Genomic DNA, 27,584 nt, shown 5'->3' with positions numbered 1-27,584 from the left:
AACATAAGTGATGGAAGCCCTGTCTACAAAAATGATATGGAATAACCCACACTTGGTAATCACTGAAGTTTCTATTGCTGGGTCTTCCATTCGATAGCTGAAGTTTGAAAATTGCAAAAGAAAAAGGAAAAAGAAAGCAGAAGGGCTGCAATAAAACGAACAGAGAATCACTACTGTATCTCCAAGTCTACAGGAGAACTCTTACTTAGGCTGTGCTAGGTCGAACTGCTATTGCACACGGATAATAGGCCAAATTGTGTGCTGTAATACAGATATTTGTTTGCAACCAGGAATGTCCTATTACAGAGGCCAAAGGAATAAACTATGCTAGCTCCTTTCCATCATGGATCTTAAATCAAGACATGGATTTCTTGCTTATGCTGGCAAGTAACCCTATCAGTCTTTTCCATAACCTCTATTCAAATCCCTTCTGAACAGATGTTGAACACAAAAACAAGGTATTTCTTGGAACAAAGAATGTGAGCTGCCACAAGACACAAAGGCCAGACCAATTCCCATGGACCTTTCCTAAAGCCGTAAGCATATGCCCAGATGATTACGTTACTGGCTTTTGAGATGGGGGTTTAGAAAAAGAAGAAAGGATACATGTGCAAAATCCACTATTCTCCAGTGTTTTATATAGCAATAAAAATGTACATTGGACTGAGGAAGAAATATCTTTTAATTTCCAATGTTGATTTAATCCAAACTTCACTTACCAACGCAAACCATGAAATATGTGTACATTTCAACTTCTTTCTACCCCTGGCCCTATCCTGCCTTTACATTCTCTATTAACTATAAAACCTGGGTTGTGTCCTGTAAGTCTCAAATACTCTGAGAATTATTGAAGAAAAGAGGAAAGTGATCACAGTGTTAAGTATGACAGGTTTCAAAAGGCTGCTGTATGATTGCCTTCTAGTGTTTTCTAATTTGCACAGACACCTCCCATTCTTTATTTGTACCAACTCACATACATCCAGGGTTTAAATGATACCCATGCTATCTGTAAGCACCTTCAGGTTCCTGTCAGTGCTTTAAGTTCAATAAAGAAAAGCAGTTACTCTGTGGGTATTTTAAGTCAGAGGGGGCTGGAAGGCTAAGGAATGGTGTCAGGACATACAGCTGACCCTTGAACAACATGGGTTTGAACTGCATAGGTCCACTTATACATGGATCTCTAAAAATAAATACAGTTTAGTACTGTAAATGTATTTTCTTGTCCTTGTGATTTTCTTAATAACTCTTTTTGCTAGCTTACTTTATTGGAATATAATATATAATACAATACATGTGTTAACCAACTTTATACGGTAAGGCTTCTGGTCAATGGTAGGCTATTAGTCAAAAGTTGTATGTGGATTCTGGACTGCACTGGGGGTCAATGTCCCTAACCCCCATGTTGTTCAAGGATCAACTGTATGTACAGCAGGACTGCTCATGGTCACCATTAACAATCTCACCAAACGAGCATAGAAGATGGCAATTACATTTAGGGCCTTTTGGCCATGCAAGGGAGAGAGCAGCACCCAGAAGACCCTCTTACGCACATAATCTTATCATGCTCTCAAAGCCACTGGGCCAACATTTTCTGAAACAACTTATCAAAAGAGTTCAACTGATGGAAAAACAAAGCTAGAAGCAGCTCTTTAAACATAATTTGATTCTGGGGCACCTGGGTGGCTCAGTCGATTAAGTGTCTAACTCTTGGTCTGGGCTCAGGTCATGATCTCCCGGTTCATGAGTTTGGGCCCTGCACTGTCAGTGCAGAGCCTGCGTGGGATTCTCTCTTTTTCTGCCCCTCCCCCACTTGTACTCTCTCTTTCCCAAACTTTTTTTTTTTCTTTTTTAAATTGGGGTGCCTGGGTGGCTCAGTCGGTTAAGCGTCCAACTTCCACTCAGGTCATGATCTCACGGTTCATGGGTTTGAGCCCCATTTTGGGCTCTGTGCTGACAGCTCAGAACCTGGAGCCTACTTCAGATTCTGTGTCTCCCTCTCTCTCTGCTCCTCCCCCACTCGTACTCTGTCTCTCTCTCAAAAATAAACATTAAAAAAATTTTTTAAAAAGACTAAAAATAAATAATAAATAAAAATAATTTGATTCTTTGAATTATTTTTGGATTTAGCCCAGCTTCTTCAATACTGCCAGCATCCCCTTCCTGTTCATTTGCTACTTTTAAAAATCCATAGAGATTTTAATGTGAACAACAGAGTGAATGTAGAATATGAATACACTTGTACATTTGCTCAGGCACTGATGTGTGACATCAGCAGTAACTGGATTACTTTACTTGGCATAGGAGTAAACACAACAGTATTTGTTTGTTTGCTTGAACCTGTAGCATAGAGTTCTTCAAGTCTTTGTTGCAAGTTTATATTACCATATTATTATTATTATTTTTTTTTTATTAAATTTTTTTTTTCCAACGTTTATTTATTTTTGGGACAGAGAGAGACAGAGCATGAACAGGGGAGGGGCAGAGAGAGAGGGAGACACAGAATCGGAAACAGGCTCCAGGCTCTGAGCCATCAGCCCAGAGCCCGACGCGGGGCTTGAACTCACGGACCGCGAGATCGTGACCTGGCTGAAGTCGGACGCTTAACCGACTGCGCCACCCAGGCGCCCCAATATATTACCATATTATTAAGACTTCCTCCCGAAAAGTAATGTTACTCTAGAAAAATTAACTGCTCAGTTTATGAACGTGATTATGTTTTACACACAGTTCAGCCTGCTCAGATAAATGCAGAAAGGACAAAATAAAGCAGTCCCAGATGGACCAATTTAGCATTAGATAATTCCATTGACAAAGCAATTTCTTAGCCAAAGCCACCACAAGATTAGTCTCATACACAGCGCTAGAAAATTCTAAATAAAGGGCAGTTGGTATTATCACTAGATGGAGGCTACACCAAGATCTCTTTCTTCCAAATTAGTTAGCAGCATACATCATAATTAAAATGTAATATAATTTACACAAGGTTTCTGAAACCAAGTATTATCCAACTTTCTAAAGCATTAATTTCTGGAAAACGCAGTAGTTTGAATGGCAGATTCAGCTTTTCTTTGCATTAATCTAAACATTAAAAAAATTTGTTTAAATGCATTTATTTTTGAGAGACAGAGAGAGTGAGAGAGACAGAGCATGAGAAGGGGAGGGGCAGAGAGAGAGGGAGACAAAGAATCTGAAGCAGGTTCCAGGCTCGGAGCTGTCAGCACAGAGCCCGATGCAGGGCTCAAACTCACGAACTGTGAGATCGTGACCCGAGCTAAAGTCGGACGTTTAACTGACTGAGCCACCCGGGTACCCCTCTTTGAATTAATCTAACCCCCAACATGCAACTTTTTTCTTTCTCAAATGGCCTATTGCAGATACTGTAAGTGATCTCTCTGGAATCCTCTTCAAAATCCTCATTTTCAATGGTTTAATTTCTTTCTGCCTCAAATTCTTAAAAAAAGAACTAAAATTTTGAAATATAAGAAAAAAATGGAAACCATGGAAACAATCCTTTTTTCCAAGGTTTTTATTGATCTTGGGTTTATGATCTAAAAAACAATAGTATTCCTAAGGTTTTTTGCTATTAATATTCTCTAAGATAGAAAAAATATTTTCCAAACTTAGCATTCTCTTATTGCTAACTTTTGTGCATCTTTCTAGAATTATTTTCTCAAAAAATGAAAGTGATTTAAAGCTTGCTTTGAAGATACCCTAAAATCGTTTTAAGAACTTGCTTTATGGACTGTGAGCTTTATAATACATTTTGAAGTTGGAAAGATAACAGGCTCTACAAGTAGAGGGTGAGCACCTATTTCAGACCCACGCTGAATTCAGACCTGAAGACTTCCTGATGTTAACACTGAACACTCTCCATCACAAAGATAATCAATTGAAATTCAGTTTGCATGTACTGTGCTCAGAAGCCCATCTCAACACCATTTCATGATTTATTTTAAATTTACAGACATCTAGTTATTAACAGATGTATCCCCTGTCCCCAACACTCAACTATTAGATCTGTCCCTCACCTGCCCCTCTTCACAGTGTAACTCCTCGTGGTGGTGGGCTCTGTGAGGTTCACTAAGCAATAAAATCGACTCCCATTTTCTCACTAGAAGAAAGGAGTAACTTTTCCCTATTACACAGTGTGTAAGGTTTACATTTATTTTTTAAACATTTAAAGTTATGTTTTAATCCAGTGCCATGTTAAAAATTTATATCAATGGGATTATTAGGGGAAAGGGCTAAACCAATACTTTCTTAGGAGAAAGGTATTTGAAGAGACAAAAGGGAAAACCCTTTAATCACAGGAAGTGCTATTGTTTTACACTTGATATGGACCAGGTATTTCTTTGGTCTAATCCTGAAAAAGTACAAATTACACACATCCCCACACTTTCAAAATATGCCAAAGAATTATTTATTAACATAGGACTTACAGATCACAAAAGAGAGTGGTACAGAAGAGCTGGAAAAGAAGTCATCAGAATAAGCATGCAGATCAGTATTTGCAGAGGAATATACCAAAGCAAGTTCGAAAAGGCACATTCACACAGAAAATGTCTAAATTGAAAAAAAGACATCAGAAAAGCAGCCAAAAAGAAAAAAATACTGATAATAAGGCGCTGATTAAAATACAACGATTTTCAATGTCAAAGAAGAGCTACTTTACAGGTAGGTAGGGAGCTACAGAAGTCTCGCTAACCCTTTGAGAGTGTCACAAATGAGGGTAAGCTCTTGCTGCCAACAAAACCAGAAGATTGTAATGACTGCACATCAAGATGCTTTGGGGCCAGATTAAATTTAGTGGTGGGGATAAAGCAGCCTAGATGAAATTATATTGCAGCAAGGGCCCAAAGGGTTAAATGTAATAATACGCAGAGAAATCAGGCAATGTTATTATTAGTATTATCTACCTTGCATACAAAGAATAATTTTAAGAGTTAAAAGAGACAGTATCCCTTTCAGAGTTAAGTTAGGGTTTCTCAACAACACTAAGGTCCAGAGATAGCAATCTGCTAGGTTTTATTCTCTTTTCATCAGCCCACTTTTTATTTCTCCAATGAGAAGTTATCTTTAACCCTCAGACCAAGAGAGCATGAGATACTGCAGTCAATGTGAGGATAAAGAAAAACCAAACTGCGTTGAAGAAGTCCCTGCCATTTACCTTCTACAGTACATTTATGCAGCAGTTTTGTCCAACAACAATATAGCCCATTGGTCAGACATCAACCCCTTGTGTCAACCGCTCTAAAGGGATACTGCTCTTTCTGACAGGAGGTTTACAGATCAAAAAGAGGAAACAATCTGCTTTTAAGGATATCCTCAAACTGAAGAGACTTAGCTTGAACATTACAGGTTCCAAGCTGGGAATGTTCCAAACATACATAAAAGAACATGTGCACAGAAGATTATTTTAACAGGTCAATCAGAACAAGCTCAGTCAAAAAACCTCCCCTCCCCAAATAAAATGGAAAAATTTTAAAAGAAGGAAAAAGAAAGACATCACAAACCTGATTAGACTCATCTCATAAAGACATCTAGCTTGGCACTATGAAAGAATATAGATTCACTTTCAGAAAAATAGCTTCTAATTAGTAACTTGATAGTCCAGAAGGCTAGTATACATGTTATGAGATTTTTAAATAAAAATCAAATATTGTTCAAAAAAAACCAGAGCACTCTGCAACCAACCACGGTGGCTCAAGCAGCTCGTACAAAAAAGAGAAACAAAATCACCCTATCAAACAAAGAGCAGCAAAAAAATAGGAAAACGTCTGAGGAAAAGTACAAAAAAAGGAAGTCAACAGTCAGGGGCACAAGGAGCCCCGCAGACAGCCCACCGCCCTTAGACAAAGCCTCAGCAAGCCGCCACGGGAGACACACACGGTCTCTGAACACCTGCTCTCGATTCGGCACCCCGTTTAAGGATACCTCCAACATTTCAATAGCCAAAGGATGGAGGCGATTTTGTTTTCTGACTTACCAATGTGATCTATGCAAAAGCCGTAATACTCTTTAACATTTCTGCTGGAATCTGTAAACTTGGAAGTGTCTTACATGTCCCTCTCTAGTTAGAAAAACAACAAACCCTTCATATGCATAATACGTTTTCTAGAATAATACAGTAATACTGAGATAGTTCTCATTATTAAAGGCCACAAAATGGGTTTATCTTTCTATATAACATAGCAAATAACAAAACAAAATAAAAACGAGGACACTTGGGAATCTAGATTTTATGTCAGGAAGTTGGACTAGAGAATAAACTGCTACATGTAAATCCATACAGAATTTAAAGAGGGCTCCCTTATAGGATGTTTTCAAACATTTTATGAGAAAGTGAGTAGTTACCCTATTCTACCATCTACAGATGTGTTACAATTTAATACTTTCAGTAATAGAGTTAACGCTGAAAACCGTACCTGAACTCCACTAACGACTCATGCCCTCCTCCTCGCCAGACCCTGGCACACAGGACATCCACACACACAAGCTCTTTCCATCCTCTCTTGTGCGGATGTGGCAAACCACAGTACGATTGGCTAAACTAATTTTTACTAAGACTTGGCCTAACAAGAATCAGTTCTGTCAGCCAAACAGAATACTATATTGGCCGCTGCCAAACAGACCCAAGAGAAGAGAAAAGGAGAGGAAAACACTGACCTCACTCACAGAAATGGAGGAACAGTACCCACACTGCAAAAGTCTTTATAAAATTCCTGGTGATGTAGGGTTCATTTAGCAGTGGATTTTTATGTGCCTCTAACACCAAGTTGGGGTTAGAGTTTGAAAATAAAAACATTTTAGCTATCCAGTCTAAGTTCCAGAGTACTCATGGGATCCATATATCCAAGTACCCACAGAATCGAATTTAAACACTGCTTCAATGGGACTGGCAATGAAGAGGTTATTAGAAATCCATTAAGGTCAAGAGCCAGAGCCTTACTCTACTATAAGTCAACACCCACCGAACCATCTTTGAAATCTACATCACCATTACCAGAGTAGTCTCACCAATTCCTCACCTGCAGCAGGAGGATGCTGGCCACTAACTGTTGGTAAATCCAAAGAGCTATCAGACATGACATGCTTAAGATCTCCTCCCACATCAGCCAGTTTCATGTCAAACTGAACAGAGAGTGCATCTTCAGAGTCCTCCTTGCCAACACTGCTGCCACCAATGGAAGGGAGATCCAAGGACTTCACTGAAGCAGAGTCTTCTTTGGTGTGTCTGAAAGCCACTGATTTCTCACCCAGAGATTTGTCTGAGTTCATGGAAGAAAATTTACTAGAGTGGAAGTCAGCAAAATCATCATCACTTTTTCCTGAAGGGGTATTATCTTTCAGTTCTTCAATACCCAGTCCAGATCCTTCCAGAGAAAGTTGTTTGAAGACATCGTATTTGGTGGACGTGGCAGCAGAGTTTTGTCCACTCTTCATTGTGCTGCTCGAGCTGCCACTTAGAGGAACAGGACTAGCCTCCTCTTTAAGGGCGTCATATTTATCATCTGCCTTTTGCTCAGATGAAACAGAGCTATTACTGAAAGCCATAAAATCTGCAAAGTCATCCTGTTCCCCAACAGATGCTGGACTAGAATATTCCCCAAAAAGGTTGAATTCTCCGAAATCATCAGCCAAACTAGACATCTTAGTTGATGCCAGTGCTGTCGTAGCTGCAGCAGATCCTGTTGGCTGTGGCCGTGTGGAAACAGATTTGGATGCACTAAAAGCAGCTGAAAAAGATAATGGTTTCTCGCTGCTGCAGTTAACTGAGGAAAACATATCAAGGTCTGCTAAGTTCAGAGGATTCTTCACTTGTGTTTGTTGTTTCTGTTGTACAGCTCCTGAGGGGAAGGATGCTGGAAAAGTTTGGTCTTTTATTGGTGGCTCTAGTGGTGATAGACTATCGGCAGTTTTAAAATCGGTGAAACCGTCATCAGTGCTCGCAGATCTGAATTCTGCAAAGTTTTCTCCTGAAAGAGAAAAACACGGCAAAATAAATAAGAATGCTGAGCTGAACACCACATGATGCACAGCATATTAAATTACAAGCATACTTTTAAAGACTTGCCCCTCACTAGCTTGACATTATTCAACCACAGCTTACACCCTACCAAAACAGCTCTTTGGACGCTACACATCTGTTTCCATGCCAAAGGCTAGTGATACCAAAATAAATAAAAATCAAACCGAGAGCACCTAACCACGTCAGTTTCGTTTGCTCATTTTAACGTGATACATGTCCTAGTGCCATACCCTTCAAGTGGCCAAAAGCACTGCTCTCAGGACTTTTTTCTCACTACAGCCAGCTGGCCAAGCAAACAAGAGAAGAAATGGGTGCTGGAGGTTCCTGAAGAGAGAGACATTAAGATGATCCTTTAAAGATAAAATGTTTTACATGGTGATCAATCAGGAAAAAAGTATCATGGGTGCTCTAGTGAAGTATTATGAAAAATCCTGCATCTAATATTTAGGATGTGAAACACCTTGCTCAACTAGGTACTTCAAGCATACTGTTAGATATTAAGTGGTCTTGCTCAAGTACGTGGAGGCATTAATTTGAAGCTAACTTTGATGAAAAATTATGAAAAGGTATCTACTTATTTGCAAAGCATTCATTCCAGCTAAGGACACATTTTAAAGTGGCTTCTCTATATAACAAATAAGCCGAATCTCACAGAAAAAAAATCTGTGAGCACTTGGGCTTATCTCGAAATCAGCCATGTCACTGTACCAACTAGTAATTACTCTTATTTATTAAAATTCAAAAGGAGGGGCGCCTGGGTGGTGCAGTCGGTTAAGCGTCCGACTTCAGCCAGGTCACGATCTCGCGGTCCGGGAGTTCGAGCCCCGCGTCAGGCTCTGGGCTGATGGCTCAGAGCCTGGAGCCTGTTTCCGATTCTGTGTCTCCCTCTCTCTCTGCCCCTCCCCCGTTCATGCTCTGTCTCTCTCTGTCCCAAAAATAAATAAACGTTGAAAAAAAAAAAATTCAAAAGGATTTGAATAAATACCAACTCCACTATTAAAAATTTCAAGGGACAGTATTTAAACTTTATACTGTGCTACTCTGAAAAAGGAGTTACCGAAATGTTTTGTTATTATTTTTTAGAGAAAATAGGTACTAATGTGTTTCTAATAAACAATTAAATAGACTCAGTTAAGATGTTGATAAAAATCTGAATCCATGATTCTAAACAGAGTTTCTTTTCTTTATTATGAGAGTGATGTTATCACTCTTAAGTATGAGGTTAGGAAGCAGATGATCTCAATTTTTCTAATGGTGTCTGAAGGTCTTCCATAAAATCTACTAGATTTTACCAGGTAGTGAAAATCAGAGCTAAACCAAATATAAATATAGCTACACAAACATCACTTATTATTTAAAAATATTAATGCTATTCTAAAACATAGGCTGTTAATTCTTCATCCATTTTTCAAATTCTATTTGTCCCTAAAAATGAGATATAGAGACATATGAGCCATAAAAGTGTACTTCAAACCAAAATCTGATTCTTAAAACTGTCATTATAATAAAACAGGCTTTAAATATTTAGTGCTTATAACACGATAATACTTTAATATAAGAAAAAAGCATAGGAAACAATGGAAGCTGATTTTTCCTCTTAATCTGAGGCTTAATTCACCAGCATAATTTATCAACACAGAGAAATCTATTTAATATTATTAGGGAAATTTTAGAAAGAGAGGAACAGCATTCATAATTTCTGTATTTTATGTTTTTAAGACATACCACTAATAAGACTAAAGTCAATTTCACAAATTGACAGGAGAAGCAGATGTAAAACTTAAAAAAAAAATTACCCTGTTTTAGGTAAGTATATCACTGATAATATTTGTATCATTTCCCTAAATGAAAACGTCATAAGCAGCCGATTTTGTCAGTCTAAATTTTTGATGTGCTACTTTGAAATATCTGTGAAATTGACAAGTTTTGTTTTGTTATTTTTAAAAAGAAATCACCACAGCAAACTAAACTTACTGAGGAATTGTAAACGTTTCCATTAGAAATGTAAGCTGGGTGAAAGGGTCAAAAAGAGATAAAATGAGTGGGTTTACAAGTTCAAAAGCAAAATGAATTTGGGAGCAAATAAATTAGTTGCAGTCATTGGAAGCTTGCATATCAGAGGGTACATTAATCCTCTGAATCCTTCTGAATCCTCATAAGTTCCCCTCTCTACTTGTCACTTTTTACGTCCTAAAAACATTTCAAAAGAGATCACATTTGTTATCAAAATGTAAGCAGTACCTTAGTGCTGCTTTTATAGTACTTTAGTAACAGAACCCCAGATTGTTGCTGACATTTTTGTTGGTGTGCTTTCATTCCTGACTTAACTTTAAGGACTTCCAGTAGAGGTGACAACTTTTTGTTCATTTTAGGAGAATATATTTTATTTTATTCTCATTAAAAATACATCGGCCTGAATGCATCAAGTGTGTTGGTGTCTTAGAATTTACAAAAAATTCATATAGTATTGTGTTCAGAACTGTGCGTTTCGTAGGTTACTAAGTGACAGAGCTTAGTGATATTTCCTTTTTTCCCAGGAATAACACCCCTATGATATGATCATTAATACCACACTACACAAAAAACTCTGATAGTAAACCATGCTCTTTACTCCAAACTCAGTTTGGTCCAAGAGGTGATGAAAGAACTGCTAGGAGTCAAAGACCAATTAACAAGCCAAAAGTTCCTGTAGGGTTTTATCTCTGTACTCCTAGTGCCTAATATAGGCACTGAGGAACAAAGTTATTACGTCCTAAAGGCTTGAATGCAACAGAAGGAAATACTTCTAGAATCTGACAACTATAAGGGATTGAATATTTTTATTTTTTTCAGTGTTTTATTTATTTATTTTTGAGAGAGAGAGAGAGAGAGAGAGCGAGCGCGCACACACGAGAGCATGTGCATGAGCAGGGAAAATGTGGGGTTGGCGTTGGGGGGTAAGGGGGGCAGAATCCCAAGCAGGCTACCTGCAGAGAGCCCACACGGGGCTTGATCCCATGAACCGTGAGACCATGACCTGAGCTGAAATCAAGAGTGGGACATTTAACCGACTGAGCCACCCAGGATTCCCAAGGAATGAATATTTTTAGGACAGGTGGATTTTTCCTTTTTAGAGATATTTAAGTAGTACACTTTTTCCTTGAACTTTTACTCCTACATTACCTTTCCTACAATCTCCTCTCATCCCCCTCCCTTGGACAGAAGGGTGACAACAAACGAATGAAGGATATTCTAAATTTGAGCATTCAGTACACAAAGACAGTCCCCAGGAAGAAATCCTCATGAGAGTATGCAAATTTCGTAGCATGCGCAGTTAAACTCTGAAGGACATGATTTGACCTATGGATTATTTAAACCCTACACATCCGGTTAGGATTTAACCACAAACATAACTTTCGGTCTTCACACATACGGTTCTTAAACTATCATTCTGTATTCCCTTCTACTCTCTTTAAGCCCTTCTACAAATCCCGCTTACTTCATCTTATTAAATTATAGCCACGTTTGAAAATCTTGAAAAGACTGGTTGCTGCAAAACTTCTGCACAGTCCACAGATCGCTGCACTGCCAACAGTTCCAGTTCTTGTTAAACATTAAAATAACTGAGGACAGTCACAGCCTTCCATTTGATACAGAAGTCTATCCGGGCTTGAAGGTTTCCAGTGAAAGGGAACATAACTAGCTTCAGAAGAAATTGCCTCAATTTGGAGTTTGCCCTAAATTTTAGAAAATAATTTCCAATAACTGAACCATATTTTGTTTCCTTGTAATTTCCAGAGGCACAAAGCCAAAAAACCTCACCCACACAATATAATAAAGACATGTTCATGAATGTCCCTGAAAGAATTATCAAAAATATCTTTTATTAAAAACTGAGGGGCGCCTGGCTGGCTAAGTCAGAGGAGCACATGACTCTTGATCTCCGGCTCGTGAGGTTGAGACCCATGTTGGGTGTAGAGTTTACTTAAAAATAAATGAATAACATTTTTTAAAAATTGAAATTTATCCAATTAAGGAATCAAAAACTTACCTGAAGTTTTACCCTCTGCTGTCTGTTCAAGTTCTCTGAAAGCACTGTATTTATCACCAGGCTCTATGATGAAAAGACAGAGTCTATTAAGAATACGAAACTTGAGATTAAAACTCAAGGAAGTAAGTAAGGCGGACTGGGTTAACCGCACATACTTGACAAGTGGTGTAAGCATTTTATACATTTCTCATAAAAGGCCACCATTAAAAAGGTTTACATTCATAGGTTACATTCATAAGTTTGTGAACTGACAACGTGTTTTTACCTCCAAATGGAATGTTACTTTCAGAGGATTTGTCAGCTGCAATTCCTTTAAACACAGCATACTTATCCATCGAAGCTGATGCTTTAGTGCCAGGAAGGGGCATCAACAAAGAAGGGGCACTAAAAGGGAAAATGAAATATTTCTTAATGACTAGAACATTGAATCCTTCCCTTATCATCAAGTAGGAGCTTAGAATTAAAATGGCAAGTAGGTACCTGATTAAAATTCATGGTTCCCTGCTTTAAAACTCAGAAACTATATATATTCACCACAGAGGTTTAAACTCTTTCTCTTGGGAAAATATATTGAAATACCTTCCATGTGAGAGGGATTATTGATTACTGATTATTTCAAGATTTCAATCAAATCTTGATTATTTCAAGATGGGTCAGACCGATGCTGACCATCTAATCATCTTTATAAACCACAAAAACAATTGGAATGGCACTGGAAATAGATTCTCATAGAATGATGACCTCCTAGAATGTTAACTTAAGGTCCGTAACACTGGAAAAGTAAACTGTTCCAAATATGTAAACCCAATATTTTAGAGTAAATTATGTTAACCTTAGTACAAATCATTCTTTAAAATGGGTTCAGAATGCAGAGGTGGAATAGTTAAGATAAAAATCTATTTATGAAATGTTGTTCAAGCCAGGATGTAAATTGTTCTTATTTGATCTTATTGCATTGCTTACTGGCAGAAGTTCACACATCTGATAAGCAGCGGTGGAGTTAATACAATTTACATTTTTACAAGGATCACATCAGCGGTTCCAGAAGCTATCTTTGTAGCAAAACAACAATCACTTCAAAATTAGATAAAGATACTTTTGCCTGTGGACATATTTCTCGCTGGATGGAAAAACAGTGTAATGAGTAGTATCTGTGTGGGTAATTCTTGGATGGCTTAAACACATACTATAAAAGCATTGCCTTTTTTTTCCTTCTTATCACACCCAGGCAGGTCCCTGGAAGAACAACTTTACATATGAATGACTACCTTCCCCCACTAGTTTGTGTCATTCAATACCACACACACAAGTTATAGAAATGGATTTCTATTGAGTTCTTTGCCCTGAAGCAAAAATCTTTCCACAGTCATTTAAATCGTCTTATCAGGAGCCTACAAGCAAGGTAAAAAACCCAGCTCTTGCACAGGCATGCTAATGGAGGTCCACAGTGCTTTAGGACTCAGTGTATCAAATATTAGAATTTCACATCACTACCAAATAGCTGCTACATATTTGATCTTGACAAACAGGTCATTGCCTATACATCATAGGTGGATTTTTAAGTTTCATAAGTAATTAAACTACAACTCATTGAACAGCATGTTACATATAAATAAAAGTAATTAATATTTGAGAAAAAAACATCACAAAGTTGAACAATCAATTTGTTTTTCATGAATAGCCAACTTTAGTTGTGGTCTTATAAAGCCCATTGGTAAAATCTTCTACTAAATGTGACATTTAATTGATTATTATTGTTTAAAATTCTTTTCAGAAGTGGAAAAAAAATAGAGGAACTCCAAGGTAATGAAATACTGACGGAAGTCAACAAAATAAAATTCCACTTAAAAAAAAGCAGACTCAGACTGTAATTTTATGCATATTACAAATGAGTAATTCATTCTAGTTCCCTGAAATTATTTTAAAAAACCCAAAAAACCGTAATCACCATGACAGTGTTTATGCCAGTTATATAAAGTAGTTATCTATTCCAAACATGAGAACTGTTACTTCTACTCTTTAATACTAATGAAAAGTACTCAGTGAGGAGGCATACTGTTTTAAAATTTAAGAACCTTAAGAGAATTTGGCCAAAAAAAAAAAAAAAAAGATTTGCTTTTTCTCTAGTGAATCCATTTGTTTTACAACCACTCCGTGTGGCTGTAGTAGATGCTTTTACTTAGTTGCTTACCCTGCTAAATGTAGAGACATTTTAGAAAACAGGCGTGAGCGATGGAAATTTGATCAAGGCAAAAGGACCCACAGCGACCACCTGGCTGAATAGACATGCCCATGGGGTGACCACCTCAAATTATCTATAGGCCCTAAGGGACCAATGGGCTACTTACAACCAGGCAGGCACAGTTACCAAAAAGGGCAAATTCCATTCTTCACCAGCCATAACTACTCCTCTTCCCCCTTTAAAAACGGCCCCCACCCACTGCCTCCTGGCAGATGGTCTCTCCTTTGCAGTCTTGCCTGCCCCTCCCTTGCAGTGTATTCAGTAAACTATCTTTGGGTGAATCCTTTCACCTCCCCACATCACCAGCTTCCACCAGATCATTGCCTGGCATTTGGGGGCTCCCATCCGACTGGACAGACACCACACTAAATACAGCCATTTAAAAAGTAAAATGGAACTAACCAACTCAAACCCCTACTACACCTTAATTCTTTGCGAGCTGTTTTATTATCAGTGCCCCATATCTGTGATGTTTATTGTTCTAAGCTCCCCAGTGCCCAGCACACAGTAAGTATTTTCTGGATGGATAAATGAAAGACATTGCTGACTTCCAGATCCCCTTTCATGCTGGCTCAAGTGCTCTTTCTCCTTTGACATCCAGTTCAACCCTGAGCCTGACCAATTTCTCACACGCACACTTTTCAGTGCCTAACTCTAAACCCAGAGTACACCTCATCATCTCACAACAGGATTACTATGGCAGCTGAATTTATCCCACACAATAGCAAGATCACTTTCATCATGCCACTTCTTATTTCTAAAATGCTTGACAGATTACGTCACAAATCCTAAGACATCCCACATTGGTGCTGCCCTTAACTAATGAGATTTTTTTCACAGACTAACAATACTCTCTACTCCAGCCTACTTCTAACACCATACTTGCCTTTTCATCTTCTCTGAAAAATAATGCCCATTTTTTGCTTTAAAATGCTGCCCAAAGCAGTCTCACTTAAGCTCAGCTATTTATACCATGATTTAATAAATATCCCTTAAAATAAACTCATAATATGCATTACAGATCATAAACTAGGGAATTCATTATACATGTACACACACACACACACACACACACACACACACACACACACACACACACTGAGGGACCAATTCTAAGAGAATTTCATCAGATAATATAAATACTGAGATAAAACTAAGCTTCTTTACAGCAGGAACTGTGCTTTCTGCTTCTGTATTTCTAGTGCCTACCCCAATGTCTGGCATATAGCAGATGGTAAGTAAATGTTTTTGAATGAGTAAATAAACAGTGAATGTGGATTCTTAGACATGAGCAAAATGTTTTCATGTAAGCATGGAAGTAATCAAGTCAGAACTGAAAAACAAGTCTACAAAGTATGACTGTGTATGAAAGTAAACTATTATGTGGAGATAATGCCACACAAAATTGCTAATATTCCATATATCTCAGGTCTGGCCACCATCTTACAACTTTCTATGCCCAAATTTCAATTCCATCTACTGAGTGTTTTTTTCCAGAGGAGTAAACCACTAATTTGGTCAATCTGGTTTATAACCTTCATGCTACATCACATTCACCCAACAAACCTTTATTAATTATATATCATGGCTAAGTACTACATATGTAGCCGTGAAAGACTATCTTCAGGGATGACAGCCAAGTGAGACAGAGAGTCAGATAAACCAGTAATTATAATCAGGGCACAGACGTCCAAAATGCACCAGGGCAGTAAGTGGCCCTCATCTTTGAGGTGGGGACTGAAGTGGTGGGGTTAGTAAAAACTTCCTATGTTAAACTGATTTTTGAAATAGAACTAGAATTAACTGTAGAGAGAATTTCATATTGAAGAAGGTAAAGGGTCAGAAGCCTGAAAGAGCATTAGTCTGGAGTTGCTCTGGCATGGTTGGGACATGAGCTGTAGGGAAAGGGCAACAGTCAAGAGACTAGGCAGGAGCAAGATCAGACACAGCCTTTTTCCACGGCAAGCAGAGAGTACAGAGTCGATGGTGGTTAAAGGAGAGAGTGAGGAGCCAAAAATAAATAGCATGCTTCTGATTTGGTGACTGGACATGGTGACATGATTCACCAAGGGAGGGAATGGTAATTTAACAAATTTTTATTTAGCTTTGAGTAGCAAAATAATGAATCTAATTTTATGCAGGTAATGTGAGATGCCTTGGGTCATTCAGATATGTTATAGATAGCAGAACTTACACATTTTATTCAAAGGAAAAGATCTGAAAAATATTACGTGTCTATCAGGTCAACATGTGTGTGCTGGTGTAGTGGGCTTGGAAATCCCAGTACTTTATAGTCCCACCACTCAAATGTTTCTATGTGTCATTCCCTATAATACCTATCCCTTGGTTCTTGTTACAGTGTACATGCAGGAAGCGTCAAAAGATACTCATTTCGTTAAAATGGAAAAGATGAATGATACTGCACAAACAAGGAACATAAGAAAAATGATGCATGTATCCTGACAAAAACAAGTTCCAAAAATAACTGAAGAAATTCATATTGCTTGCTCAAAGCCTGGTATATTCTACTCTGTGGAAGAAGTACTATCTAAAAACTTTTAAAAAATGATGGAAAGGTATTGGCGACATATTTAGATTTCTGAATTAGGATTTCTGTGGAGAATTAGCAGTACATTATATTACAAAAATACCAAATTATGTTCCCTGCCTAAAAAGTTTTTCAATAGCCAAAGGCTTGCATTTGCTACAAGTACATGAAGTCATCACTGCAAAGGTGCACTCTGCTATAATCAGGTTTAGGACAGGCAAAAAAAAAAAAAAAAATTAAATTAAATTAAAAAAAAATATATATATATATATTAGCAAGCAGCTGTATACTGGGAGGAAATGGTGGTGCTCAATTGTTAGGTGGACTAAGGGGAGAAAAGTTTCAAAGGTACAAGTATGAATAACGAGGGAATAATCAAGGAAAGCATGAGAGTAAGAAGTCTTAATTTTTCTTACTTAGGCTTCTTACTATTGATGCCTCTTTCTCAATTATTAAATACAATGTTAACTATATTCAGCTCTTTTCTACCTGCTTCCATGCTGGGAATTACTTGTTTTTGAAGAAGCAGGCAACTCTTGGAAATCACTGAATGAATCATCAAGGGATCCTGACTTAGAAGCATCTTGAAAATCCTGGAAGTCGTCTTCTTCTGGTTTTACCACCTAGGTTTGTAGAGGACATTTAAATAGAAAGACTGAATTGATAAAATAGTAACTAACAAATTCATAACTGTCAACCTCAAAAATTACCTTTTAAATCTCCCCATTTAGGTACCTATATTAGGTAGGTGTGACTGCCTAAGTTTAGAAGAATGCACTTTAGGGGCGCCTGGGTGGCTTAATCGGTTAAGCATCCAACTTCAGCTCAGGTCATGATCTCTCAGTTCAAGGGTTCGAGCTCTGCGTCGGGCTCTGTGCTGATAGCTAGGAGTCTGGAGCCTGCTTCAGATTCTGTGTCTCCTTCTCTTTTTGCCCCTTCCCTGCTCATGCTCTCTCTCTCAAAAATAAATAAACATTAAAAAAAAAAAAAGAATGCACTTTAGATATAATACCAATTCAAGTATCTAGGACAAGAATCTGTCTTGAATTTTTAGATACTCTCTTGCACAAATTGTAAAAGACTGTTTAAAGAACTAATCTATACAATTTTTAAATAGACAAATTACATTTAATAGGTTACTGCCATCTTTAAAAAAACATTTTATACATGATGTAAATTACATGCGTGATGCAAGCTTGTTATAATCCATCATGTGTATGTATAAAGTCAACAGTGAACACTGACTCCTAATCACATGATAGTTCATTTGTTTTATTAAAAAATGAGTTTATACTACACTGTTCCGCTCTTTAAAAAGATATAATAATATCTATAAAGTGGACTTTTCCACGTTGCACATGTAATAGTTCATTCATTTTAATAATCAAATGTTTACCACTGTATTAATGAAGCAAATTTTATCTAACCTTCCTTTTTGTTAATGTTTATTTATTTATTTTGAGAGTGTGAGAGAGAGAGCATGAGTGGTAGAGGGGCAGAGAGAGAATCCCAGACTCTACACTCGCAACTCAAACCCATGAACCATGAGATCATGACCTGAGCCAAAATCAAGAGCTGGACGCTTAACCAACTGAGCCACCCAGGTGCCCCATAACTTTCCTTCTTTTTTTTTTTTTTCAATTTTTAAAATGTTTATTATTTAATTTTTGAGAGAGAGACAGAGGGTAAGGGAGAGAGAGAAAGACAGTGTAAGCAGGGGAGGGGCAGAGAGAGAGGGAGACACAAAATCTGAAGCAGGCTCTAGGCTCTGAGCTGTTAGCATAGAGCCTGATGAGAGTCTTGAACTCACAAACCACAAGATCAAGACCTGAGCCGAAGTTGGATGCTTAACCGACTGAGCCACCCAGGAGCCCCTAACCTTCCTTCTTCTGATGGACATTAAGCTATTTATAACTGTTTACTCTAACAAACAATGCTATAACAAATATCTTTGCATATTTTTGCTAATTTAAGTTACTATTTCTGTAGGATAGATCCTTAATAGTGTGACTGCTAGGTCAGAAGATACAGACATTTAGAATTTAGGTAGCTATTACCAAACCTGCCTTCCAAAAAGGCTGTACCAACAAACTATTTTCCCCCACATTTTCACTAAACATTATGTTTTCTAAATTTTTTGCTAATCTGAGAAGTGAAAAATAAATGGAAGCATTTAAATTTCAGGTTTAGTAGCTTCCCCAAAAGACACAGTCTAGGAATTTAGTTAACCTTATTAAGCTTGATGTTTAAAACGTATATACTATAAGGAACTATAAACTTCTAGCCAAAATTCAAATCTCTTAAGGCTTAAGAAATTTCTTTTTTTTTAAATAATAAAAAATTAAATTTTGTATTATTTTAATACTGCCTAATTTTCACCTCCAATGTCCATCATAATACAGCAATCTTCTCTGCATCCTTGGAAAAAAGCTGCCCAGATTCACTTTCAGGGATTCTTTGGAATACATACAGCTTCTGCATTTACCTGATTCGCAGGGTAAGTTGGCATGAAGCCACTGGAAGCCTGGGCTGCAGCTCCCCCAACTGGTCCAACAAGGTTAATGCCCATGACCGGCTGTCCAAGGTTGAGGGGTATGGAGCCGGCGGGGCCTGAAGACATCCCAGTTGGCTGACTCACCGCAGTAGGCAAAGTCATAGGAAATCCACTTAAAGTTGGAACAGGAGCAGCTGGAAATTGGTTTAAAGCATCAGGACTCATGGCAGGAACACCTCTCTACACAGAGCAGAAGGAAAATGGAAACATCTTAGGGGACTGCAAACCACATACAGTCTATATCCAGCAAAGAGAGACCTAAGTGTAAAATCTGTAATCCAGGTATGTTTCCACTTTGACTCCCAAAACTCATGAATTTGATATAAGAAAAGAACTTACAAGGTTAACGTAGACCTAGTATCAGGCAAAGAAATGGATGACATATAACAATTGTGGCAATGCACTCTCTGACATGTTTGGTTAATTCATTATAATCAAATCATTTAAAGTGATTCTGTATTATGACAAAAATTGCTAGCAGATCAAGAACACTTTAAGGAATTTTAAACAAGGACTTCAAAAACATAAAGAGTCATTTCATCTATTACTAACTTTCAAGTTCATAAAGGATACAGTTAGGTCAGAGAATGTTAATATATTTAATAGTCTTTAAACAAAGGAACATTTTACTAGTATGTGCATGATGCAAACTGTATATTTTTGAAGTACTGTATCCTAAAAATAATCTAAACTTTAATATACAAGGAGTTCTACATGGTTGTAGTCAAAAGGATTTATATTGAAAAGTTATTTGATCTAACTTAAGAAACAGTCTCTTACCTGTGTTATCGCTATCATGGCGAGAACAGTATAAAGTTCTTCCTTAGTAAGTTTGCCAGGTGTAGTTCGATTAGCCAAGGCCCATATCTGTCCAAGAGTTTCCCTGGGCAGTCCAGATGACATCAGAATGGGATAAAGTTTAGCAGTATCTATTCCAGTTGGAGTCACTGTGATTTCTAAAATTTTCTTATAGGCATCTATCAAAGGAAAGACCAGATTACAAATGTAAACATATTATAAGTGATTGCTATTTTCTGTTGTCATTGTTGCTTATATAAGAATAATCTTGGGGTGCCTGGGTGGCTCAGTTTGTTAAGTGTCCTACTTCGAGTCAGGTCATAATCTCATAGCTTGTGGGTTCAAGCCCCAAGTTGGGCTCTGTGCTGACATCTCACAGCCTAGAGCCTGCTTTGGATTCTGTGTCTCTGTCTCTCTCTGTCCCTTCCCTGCTCACGCTCTGTCTCTCTCAAAAATAAACAAATATTAAAATTTTTTTTTTTAAAAAGAATAATCTTAGGTCAAACTGCTTTAATAGAACTGAAAATGTGTCAGGGTTTGAACTGCTATAAAGATCATTCAATTGGAAATATCCAATATAATTAGGGTCTGGAGCTTAGAAGACAGGATGGAGCGTGGTAAAATGAAGATTTGGGGCCAAAGGTCAGAGAAAGTAACAACACTAAAATGGAGGTGGTATAAACAGATGCTTTGGACTTTATTTTTAATGTTTATTTATTTATTCTGAGAGAGAGAGAGAAGAAAAATAGCTCAAGCAGGTGAGGGGAAGAGAGAGAGGGAGAGGGAGAAAGAATCCCAAGCAAGCACTGCGCTGCCACTGCAGAGCTCAACACAAGGCTCAGACTCACAAACCGTGAGATTGTGACCTGAGCTGAAATCAAGAGTCAGACGCTCAACCGACTGAGCCACCTAGGCACCCCTAGATGCTTTAAAAGACAAGTTGTAGAATAATGATGGTGGGAATAGTTTGAAAACAGTGGTGGGGAGGCAAGAATTATACCAATACCATCTATCTCCTGCCTCAGTCAGAGTCTGTGAGAGAAAACATCACTGGGTAAGGTGCTATGGGAATAGAGCCTTCAGAGAAAGGCAGTTTCAGTAAAGGTGAGAAAGCAGAATACATGTTTGAAAAAAGGAAGGGACTGTTGGGAGTTTTTCCACAATAAAATAGGGTTTCCAAAGGACAAGTTGGGAAAGGCTATTAGAGACGAGGTTGTCATATAAAATTTAGGATGCCAATACTGCATGGGACACACTTCTGTACTAATTAATAATTTACTATTTACCTGAAATTCAAATTTAAATTTTTTAATGTCTGTTTATTTTTGAGAGATAGAAACAATCAGCATGTGAGCGGGAAAGGGGCAGAGAGAGAGGGAGACACGGAACCCAAAGTAGGCTCCAGGCTCTCAGCTGTCAGCACAGAGCCCCACGCAGGGCTCGAACCCATGAATCGTGAGATCATGACCTGAGCTGAAGTCAGACGCTCAACCAACTGAGCCACCCAGGTGCCTCTACATCTAATATTTAAATATGGATTATAGGTTAGTAGGCTGGCCATAAGAACACATATTTTGGCTAGGAAACTGTGTGCATGTACGTTCACAAGGAGGGTACAAAATGAATATAAGCTGGCAGAAAATGGACAGAACTCCAAAATTTACCAGATCTGGCTTTTTGTTTGTTTGGCTTGAAGACAGAGAAGAAGATGATGCAAATTATCTAATGGGCACTTGGAAGAAAACCTATTGTTTTTATGTATAGCTGAAGTCTCACAGTATTTGGGGAAATTAGCCTTTCAACTGAGTATGTGATAATGATGTAAAGTAGATATTACTGGTTTTTTTCCAAATAGAATTTCAGGGACTCTTGCATGACTTTTATTTAATCAAGCATAGAACTTTAGTCTAATGATCAATCTAGAAAACCAAAGATCTGATGAAAGTTACCTTTAGATTTCAAGGGGTTGGCAAAATAGAGCAAATTGAACAAGACACAATATATTAAAACTGATTAACATATGCTGCTGTAATAGTCATTACTGTATTCACATCAGCCATGGCTTAGACTATTTTCTGGTATCAACTGAATACTATCACAAAATATGCACCTTCGTGATTTTATTGGCTCAACAGTAATAATCTCCATAAAGAGAAAAGTAAACATCACCTCCCAATGTTGACTGAAAAAGATGCCACTTAGTCTTTCACTTCATATATTACATGATAAGTCATAAGAATAGATTTTTAAAATATATAATCACCAAGAGTTCATAAAATTACATTAAATGTATTAATACTATTATTGGTAAGGTATTAATAATCTATGAAATAAATAATATCTTTTATTTATAATTTTTTTTTTTAATTTTAGAGAGCGCATGCATGAAAGAGAGCATGTGCATGCGTGAGCAAGAGAGAGGGGGAGAGAGAGAATCTCAAGCAGGCTCCACGCTCAGTGTGGAGCCTGACACAGGGCGTGATCCCATGACCCTAGGGATCATGACCTGAGCCAATATCAAGAGTTGGACATTCAACCAACTGAGCCATCCAGGCACCCCAATAACCATATCTTTTAAAGCATGGTAAATCTAGGGAAAGCTTTTAGAAAGAAAAGTCTATGATGGTCAATAAAACATTAAAGCAAAACATTTCTCCTACATTTATATAGCCATTTCACCTATAAGGCTGTCTTAAATACTGGATCCTTTTTAATTTTCTGTACTTTTCCAGAAAAGAATAAACAAGAAAAAAGTAAAAATTTCTTCTGCATATTTTGTAATCACAACAGTAAATATTCACAACTACATTTTCAACATCTGAAGCAAAATATCCAGATGGGAATCCTAGACAAAGTAGCTTTTTTACCTGGAACCAAACTCTCATTGTAAATCCAAGGTGGCATTCTGGGCTGAACAGGATCCTGTGAGGGAAATACTCCCACACCTAGAAGATAAGAAACATTATTTAATGTACGTAACAGTCCATGCAGAAGATGGGGAAATCGCAGAGTCACTGTTTTTTATAAGAGCGCTGGCTGGAGATACTAAAAAAAAGTCACCAATACAATGAAAATATTTGGTTTCTAAATTTCTCTTGTATGTTAACTATGTCCTAAAGAGTAAACAAAAAAAACCCCTAAGATGTACCAAATCAATATTCTGAATCATACAAGGCTTGCACCATTTCATGTGTATTACAAATTAAAGAAGAAAACATGACAGCTGGTGGTTTAAAAATTACCTATGTAAAAAAATGTAATTGCTCAAGCTCTACCTGCAGCTTTTAATAATATTTCTTTGTACAGCCTGACTTTTTTCCACCTGAATATGACACTGCTGCCTTGGATGTATAGGATTTTTTATTCTGTTCAGTAAAATATCCTCCAAAAGTTTGCCTCCTAGGCTGCCCAAATTCTAATTCATCTCTGCAAGCTAAGTTTATAAAAATTTGGACCTTTTAGGCAGCAGTGTGTATGATTTATTTCACAGAAGCAAAATCATATTCTCATTGGTGACTTTTCCAGTTAAATTTTAACTTTCAACCCTTATGGAAGAATAGAAAGTGTAAGAAAGGAAAAAGCTTTTATAAAATAAAAGGAAAAGAAATTTTAAATCAGGAATAATTCTGATTAAAAAAACTGGTTATCAAACATTTTTAAAAGGAATAACTGTGGAAAGAATTCAGAGCAAAATCGTAGGGGTTAATTGGAGAAAGGAATGCATTAAAAATATTTTAAGCACAATACTGATTAGCAAAAATCAAGCAGCATTCATTTTAAGATTAATGCTTAAGGTGTTAGCATTTGAGCGATATTTGGTTAAATAAACTTTGGCTGAATATTTCATGAGCTCACCACTCTCTTCAATGGATAGGTTTTGGTCTGAAGTCTTTTCTGCCTCTGCAATGGTGGTACCACTTACACGTCCATCTACAGCACCCCCGTTTTTGGCCGTTAAACTGGGATGGTTCTTACTGGAACCTGGGCCTAGGGCTTTGTGACCAACGTCAGAGGTATTTAATTTAATTTGTTCCTGCCCAGATGAACTTATATCACAAGATACTAGGAGCTTCTCCTCCAAGGAAGGGCCTAAACAAACAGCATGAAGGGTTATTTGTATATAATTGCAAATTTCTGATTTTTTTCAATCATCCATTTCCACCCCCAGGTTCTAAAGGGTAGACCCTGCCACACATAATGTAGATTTTTGAAATAATCCAATCACTACACACTTGTATAGGACCTGAAAGGCTTTAGAGAGTTTAGAGAACTTAAAACATCATTACCTACTTTGGTTCTCAGGAATTCTGTAAGCCAGCAGGTCGAACGGTATAGTGGAAGGAGTACTACCTTAGAAATCTGGTGACTTATACCAGAGAGAGACACTTCCCCTCACGGCTGGGGAGGCCCCTGGCCAGTAACATCACCTCTGGGTCTGTTTCTACATCTGCCAACTGAGGAAGTTTGGACTAAGTCCATATCTGCTACGATCTTTCTCAGCACAATGTCTCAAGAAGCAGTGTATTAGTGCCTCCCATCCCCTTTAGTTCACAAGTGATACACCTGAGGTTCAGTTTCAAAATTTGTCCAAGGACACACTGACAATAAATGGAGAACCAGGCATCTGACCCCCAAGTGCTCTACCACCGAACCAGAGAGCATTTTCTAAAGCAACTCTTCTTGGCTCGTTACTCTGAACAAAATATTGGTGATTTTCCCAAACAAGAGAAATCTCATGTAGAAATCAGTTTGCTTTTAAAGTTCGAAAGTGATTTAAATAGCTCCTAATTTAGGAGCCAAAGTTTTAAATCATTTTTCCAGAATGTGAAGCTCCCAGAATTAAAAAATCGATATTCTTATTTTGGTGAATTTCAATAGTACTCATATATTCCGGTACACATTTCCTTACCAACATCAGTGTATTACTCTACTTATATAAGAGAAGTAAATTATCCTAGATTATTTTAAGAATACTTTCATTAACATTCTAGGAGTTACCTTTCTGTACATTGTATGAGGCTGCAGCAGTAGAGAAAGAAGGAATTTGCCCAGGGACACCATGTAAGGCAAAAGACACTGGAATCTGACCTGGAGGGAGAGGCTGTGCTCCAGCCTTCTGTGTATGCAACTGGCCAAATGGGGTGGTGGGATGGAAAGACTGAAAAGGCTGGGAAGTGGAAGAAGGACCACATGTGGGAACTTCAACGGGCCCCTGCATAAAGTCACTGAATTCTTCTTCATCAAGAAAGGCAGGTGATGGGGAGACAGTTTTAGTAGAATGAGATGGTGTGGGATAATCTGCAAAACGGAAAATGGCAATGAAACACACGGAAATGAAAATCAACAAGGAAAAAGAAATTAAGATGCAGTACAATCCCAAAAGAATATACTGAAACATGAATAACAGAAGTGAACAAGAAATAACATGTAATGACAGCCAAATGGAATTATTAAGTGAATGAAAAACACTTTGATGGCTATTTACACATAATTCATTTCTTTTCAAAAAGCAGTTTTATAGCTATTTTGCATTTTGTTCAAAAACAGAAAAATGTAAAACTCAAAACTTCTTTCCTTCTTTATTAGGTTAATACCACTTTTTTCCTCTGAGACCACTAATAATTTACATGAAAGTAGTGATTACTTTTTTTTTTTAAGTGGTGATTACTTTTGACACCCAAGTGATCTGTTGCATAATATCCTCTCAACCAATATGTTCCATATATTAGAAAATCTACCTATATGTTGCTGAGTATGTTTTGGACAAATATATACTCTGATGATTAATTATGCCAGTCAGAAACAATGCATGATACATACTTGTCATTTTTGATGTATCATGACTAATCCATACACTTTGCATATGTAGTTCACATCAGTGAAGTTACCACATGAGGAATGAAAATTACAAAAGAATATTACACACATTACCAAGGTGATATTATAAAAAGCATCAAAATCAGGATGCCATAAAGAGCTAAATCAAACAACTCAACAGTCCTTTTAAGAAAGTAAACCCTGGGGCGCCTGGGTGGCGCAGTCGGTTAAGCGTCCGACTTCAGCCAGGTCACGACCTCGTGGTCCGTGAGTTCGAGCCCCATGTCGGGCTCTGGGCTGATGGCTCAGAGCCTGGAGCCTGTTTCCGATTCTGTGTCTCCCTCTCTCTCTGCCCCTCCCCCGTTCATGCTCTGTCTCTCTCTGTCCCAGAAATAAATAAACGTTGAAAAAAAAAAAAAAATTTAAAAAGAAAGTAAACCCTGACTGAGGACTATGTTTAAAAGATCTTTGGCTCTAATGTCTATCAACATCACTGGGGCTTTTTACTGTTAAATGTGAGATTTACTTATGTAATAAACCTTCTCTACAGGGGCATCATTTAACAATATCATTTTTGCTTCTTTATATTCTTTTTTCAAAATCCACAAAATTTAAATAAAGCAACTTTAAAAAACTAGAGTCACATAGAGGGGTGCCTGGGGTGGCTCAGTCAGTTAGGCGTCCAACTCTTGATTTCGGCTCAGGTCACGATCTCGCGGTTCATGAGATCCAGCCATGAGATCCCCCCTCCCCCACCCCTCCCCATCTCCGTCAGGCTCTGCAGTGACAGTGCGGAGCCTGTTTGGGATTCTCTACCTCTTTCTTAAGATAAATAAATAAACATTTAAAAACTAATACATAAAAACTAGAGTTACACATAGGCAGATAAAGGCAACATCATCCCTATCTCCATCTCTGTCCTTCCATCATCCACATCCAGATTCAAACTGGACTAAGTACCTCTCAATCTGCCCTTTTTTTTTTTTTTTAATTTTTTTTTTTTTTCAACGTTTATTTATTTTTGGGACAGAGAGAGACAGAGCATGAACGGGGGAGGGGCAGAGAGAGAGGGAGACACAGAATCGGAAACAGGCTCCAGGCTCTGAGCCATCAGCCCAGAGCCTGACGCGGGGCTCGAACTCACGGACCGCGAGATCGTGACCTGGCTGAAGTCGGACGCTTAACCGACTGCGCCACCCAGGCGCCCCTCAATCTGCCCTTTTTATTACTGTTGAGGTACAGCTAACACATAACATTATAGTTTCAGGTGCACAACACAGTGATTCAATATTAGTACACACTGTGAGATGATCACCAGAGTCTCATTACCATTTCACCAAAGTTACAAAAAAATTTTCCCCTCATGAGAACTTTAAGCCAACTTTCAAATATGCATTACAATATTATTGACTACAGTTCCCACGCTGTACCTTACAACCCCATGATTTATTTTTTCTTTTTTTTAATTTTTAATTTTTTATTATTTTTTAAATTTACATCCTAATTAGTTAGCATATAGTACAACAATGATTTCAGTAGTAGATTCCTTAGTGCCCCTTACCCATT

The 27,584-nt window shown here is 37.7% G+C and overlaps 1 protein-coding gene across 31 annotated transcripts in view; it reads right to left on the bottom strand.

Moving 5' to 3' along the window:
- Nucleotides 1–27,584, bottom strand: part of SYNRG (synergin gamma) — an 87,875-nt gene that overhangs the window by 28,084 nt on the left and 32,207 nt on the right. For 12 of the 31 annotated variants that reach the window (XM_045490575.1, XM_045490566.1, XM_045490567.1 and 9 more), the window contains exons 7-15: nucleotides 25,290–25,499; nucleotides 24,057–24,290; nucleotides 23,069–23,146; nucleotides 20,184–20,380; nucleotides 19,335–19,583; nucleotides 17,339–17,472; nucleotides 12,325–12,443; nucleotides 12,060–12,122; nucleotides 7,029–7,976 (exon numbers count right to left, since the gene is read on the bottom strand). In XM_045490575.1, the coding sequence (XP_045346531.1) occupies nucleotides 7,029–7,976; nucleotides 12,060–12,122; nucleotides 12,325–12,443; nucleotides 17,339–17,472; nucleotides 19,335–19,583; nucleotides 20,184–20,380; nucleotides 23,069–23,146; nucleotides 24,057–24,290; nucleotides 25,290–25,499 (2,232 nt within the window). Of the gene's footprint in view, nucleotides 1–7,028; nucleotides 7,977–12,059; nucleotides 12,123–12,324; nucleotides 12,444–17,338; nucleotides 17,473–19,334; nucleotides 19,584–20,183; nucleotides 20,381–23,068; nucleotides 23,147–24,056; nucleotides 24,294–25,199; nucleotides 25,500–27,584 lie in introns of all 31 variants that reach the window. The other 19 variants (XM_045490563.1, XM_045490570.1, XM_045490571.1 and 16 more) reach the window with 5 other exon arrangements.

Source organism: Leopardus geoffroyi, chromosome E1, assembly GCF_018350155.1.
Source record: "Leopardus geoffroyi isolate Oge1 chromosome E1, O.geoffroyi_Oge1_pat1.0, whole genome shotgun sequence".
NCBI lineage: Eukaryota > Metazoa > Chordata > Mammalia > Carnivora > Felidae > Leopardus > Leopardus geoffroyi.
Note: the sequence above shows the minus strand (reverse complement) of the source record. Positions and strands in the feature narration are given on the sequence as shown.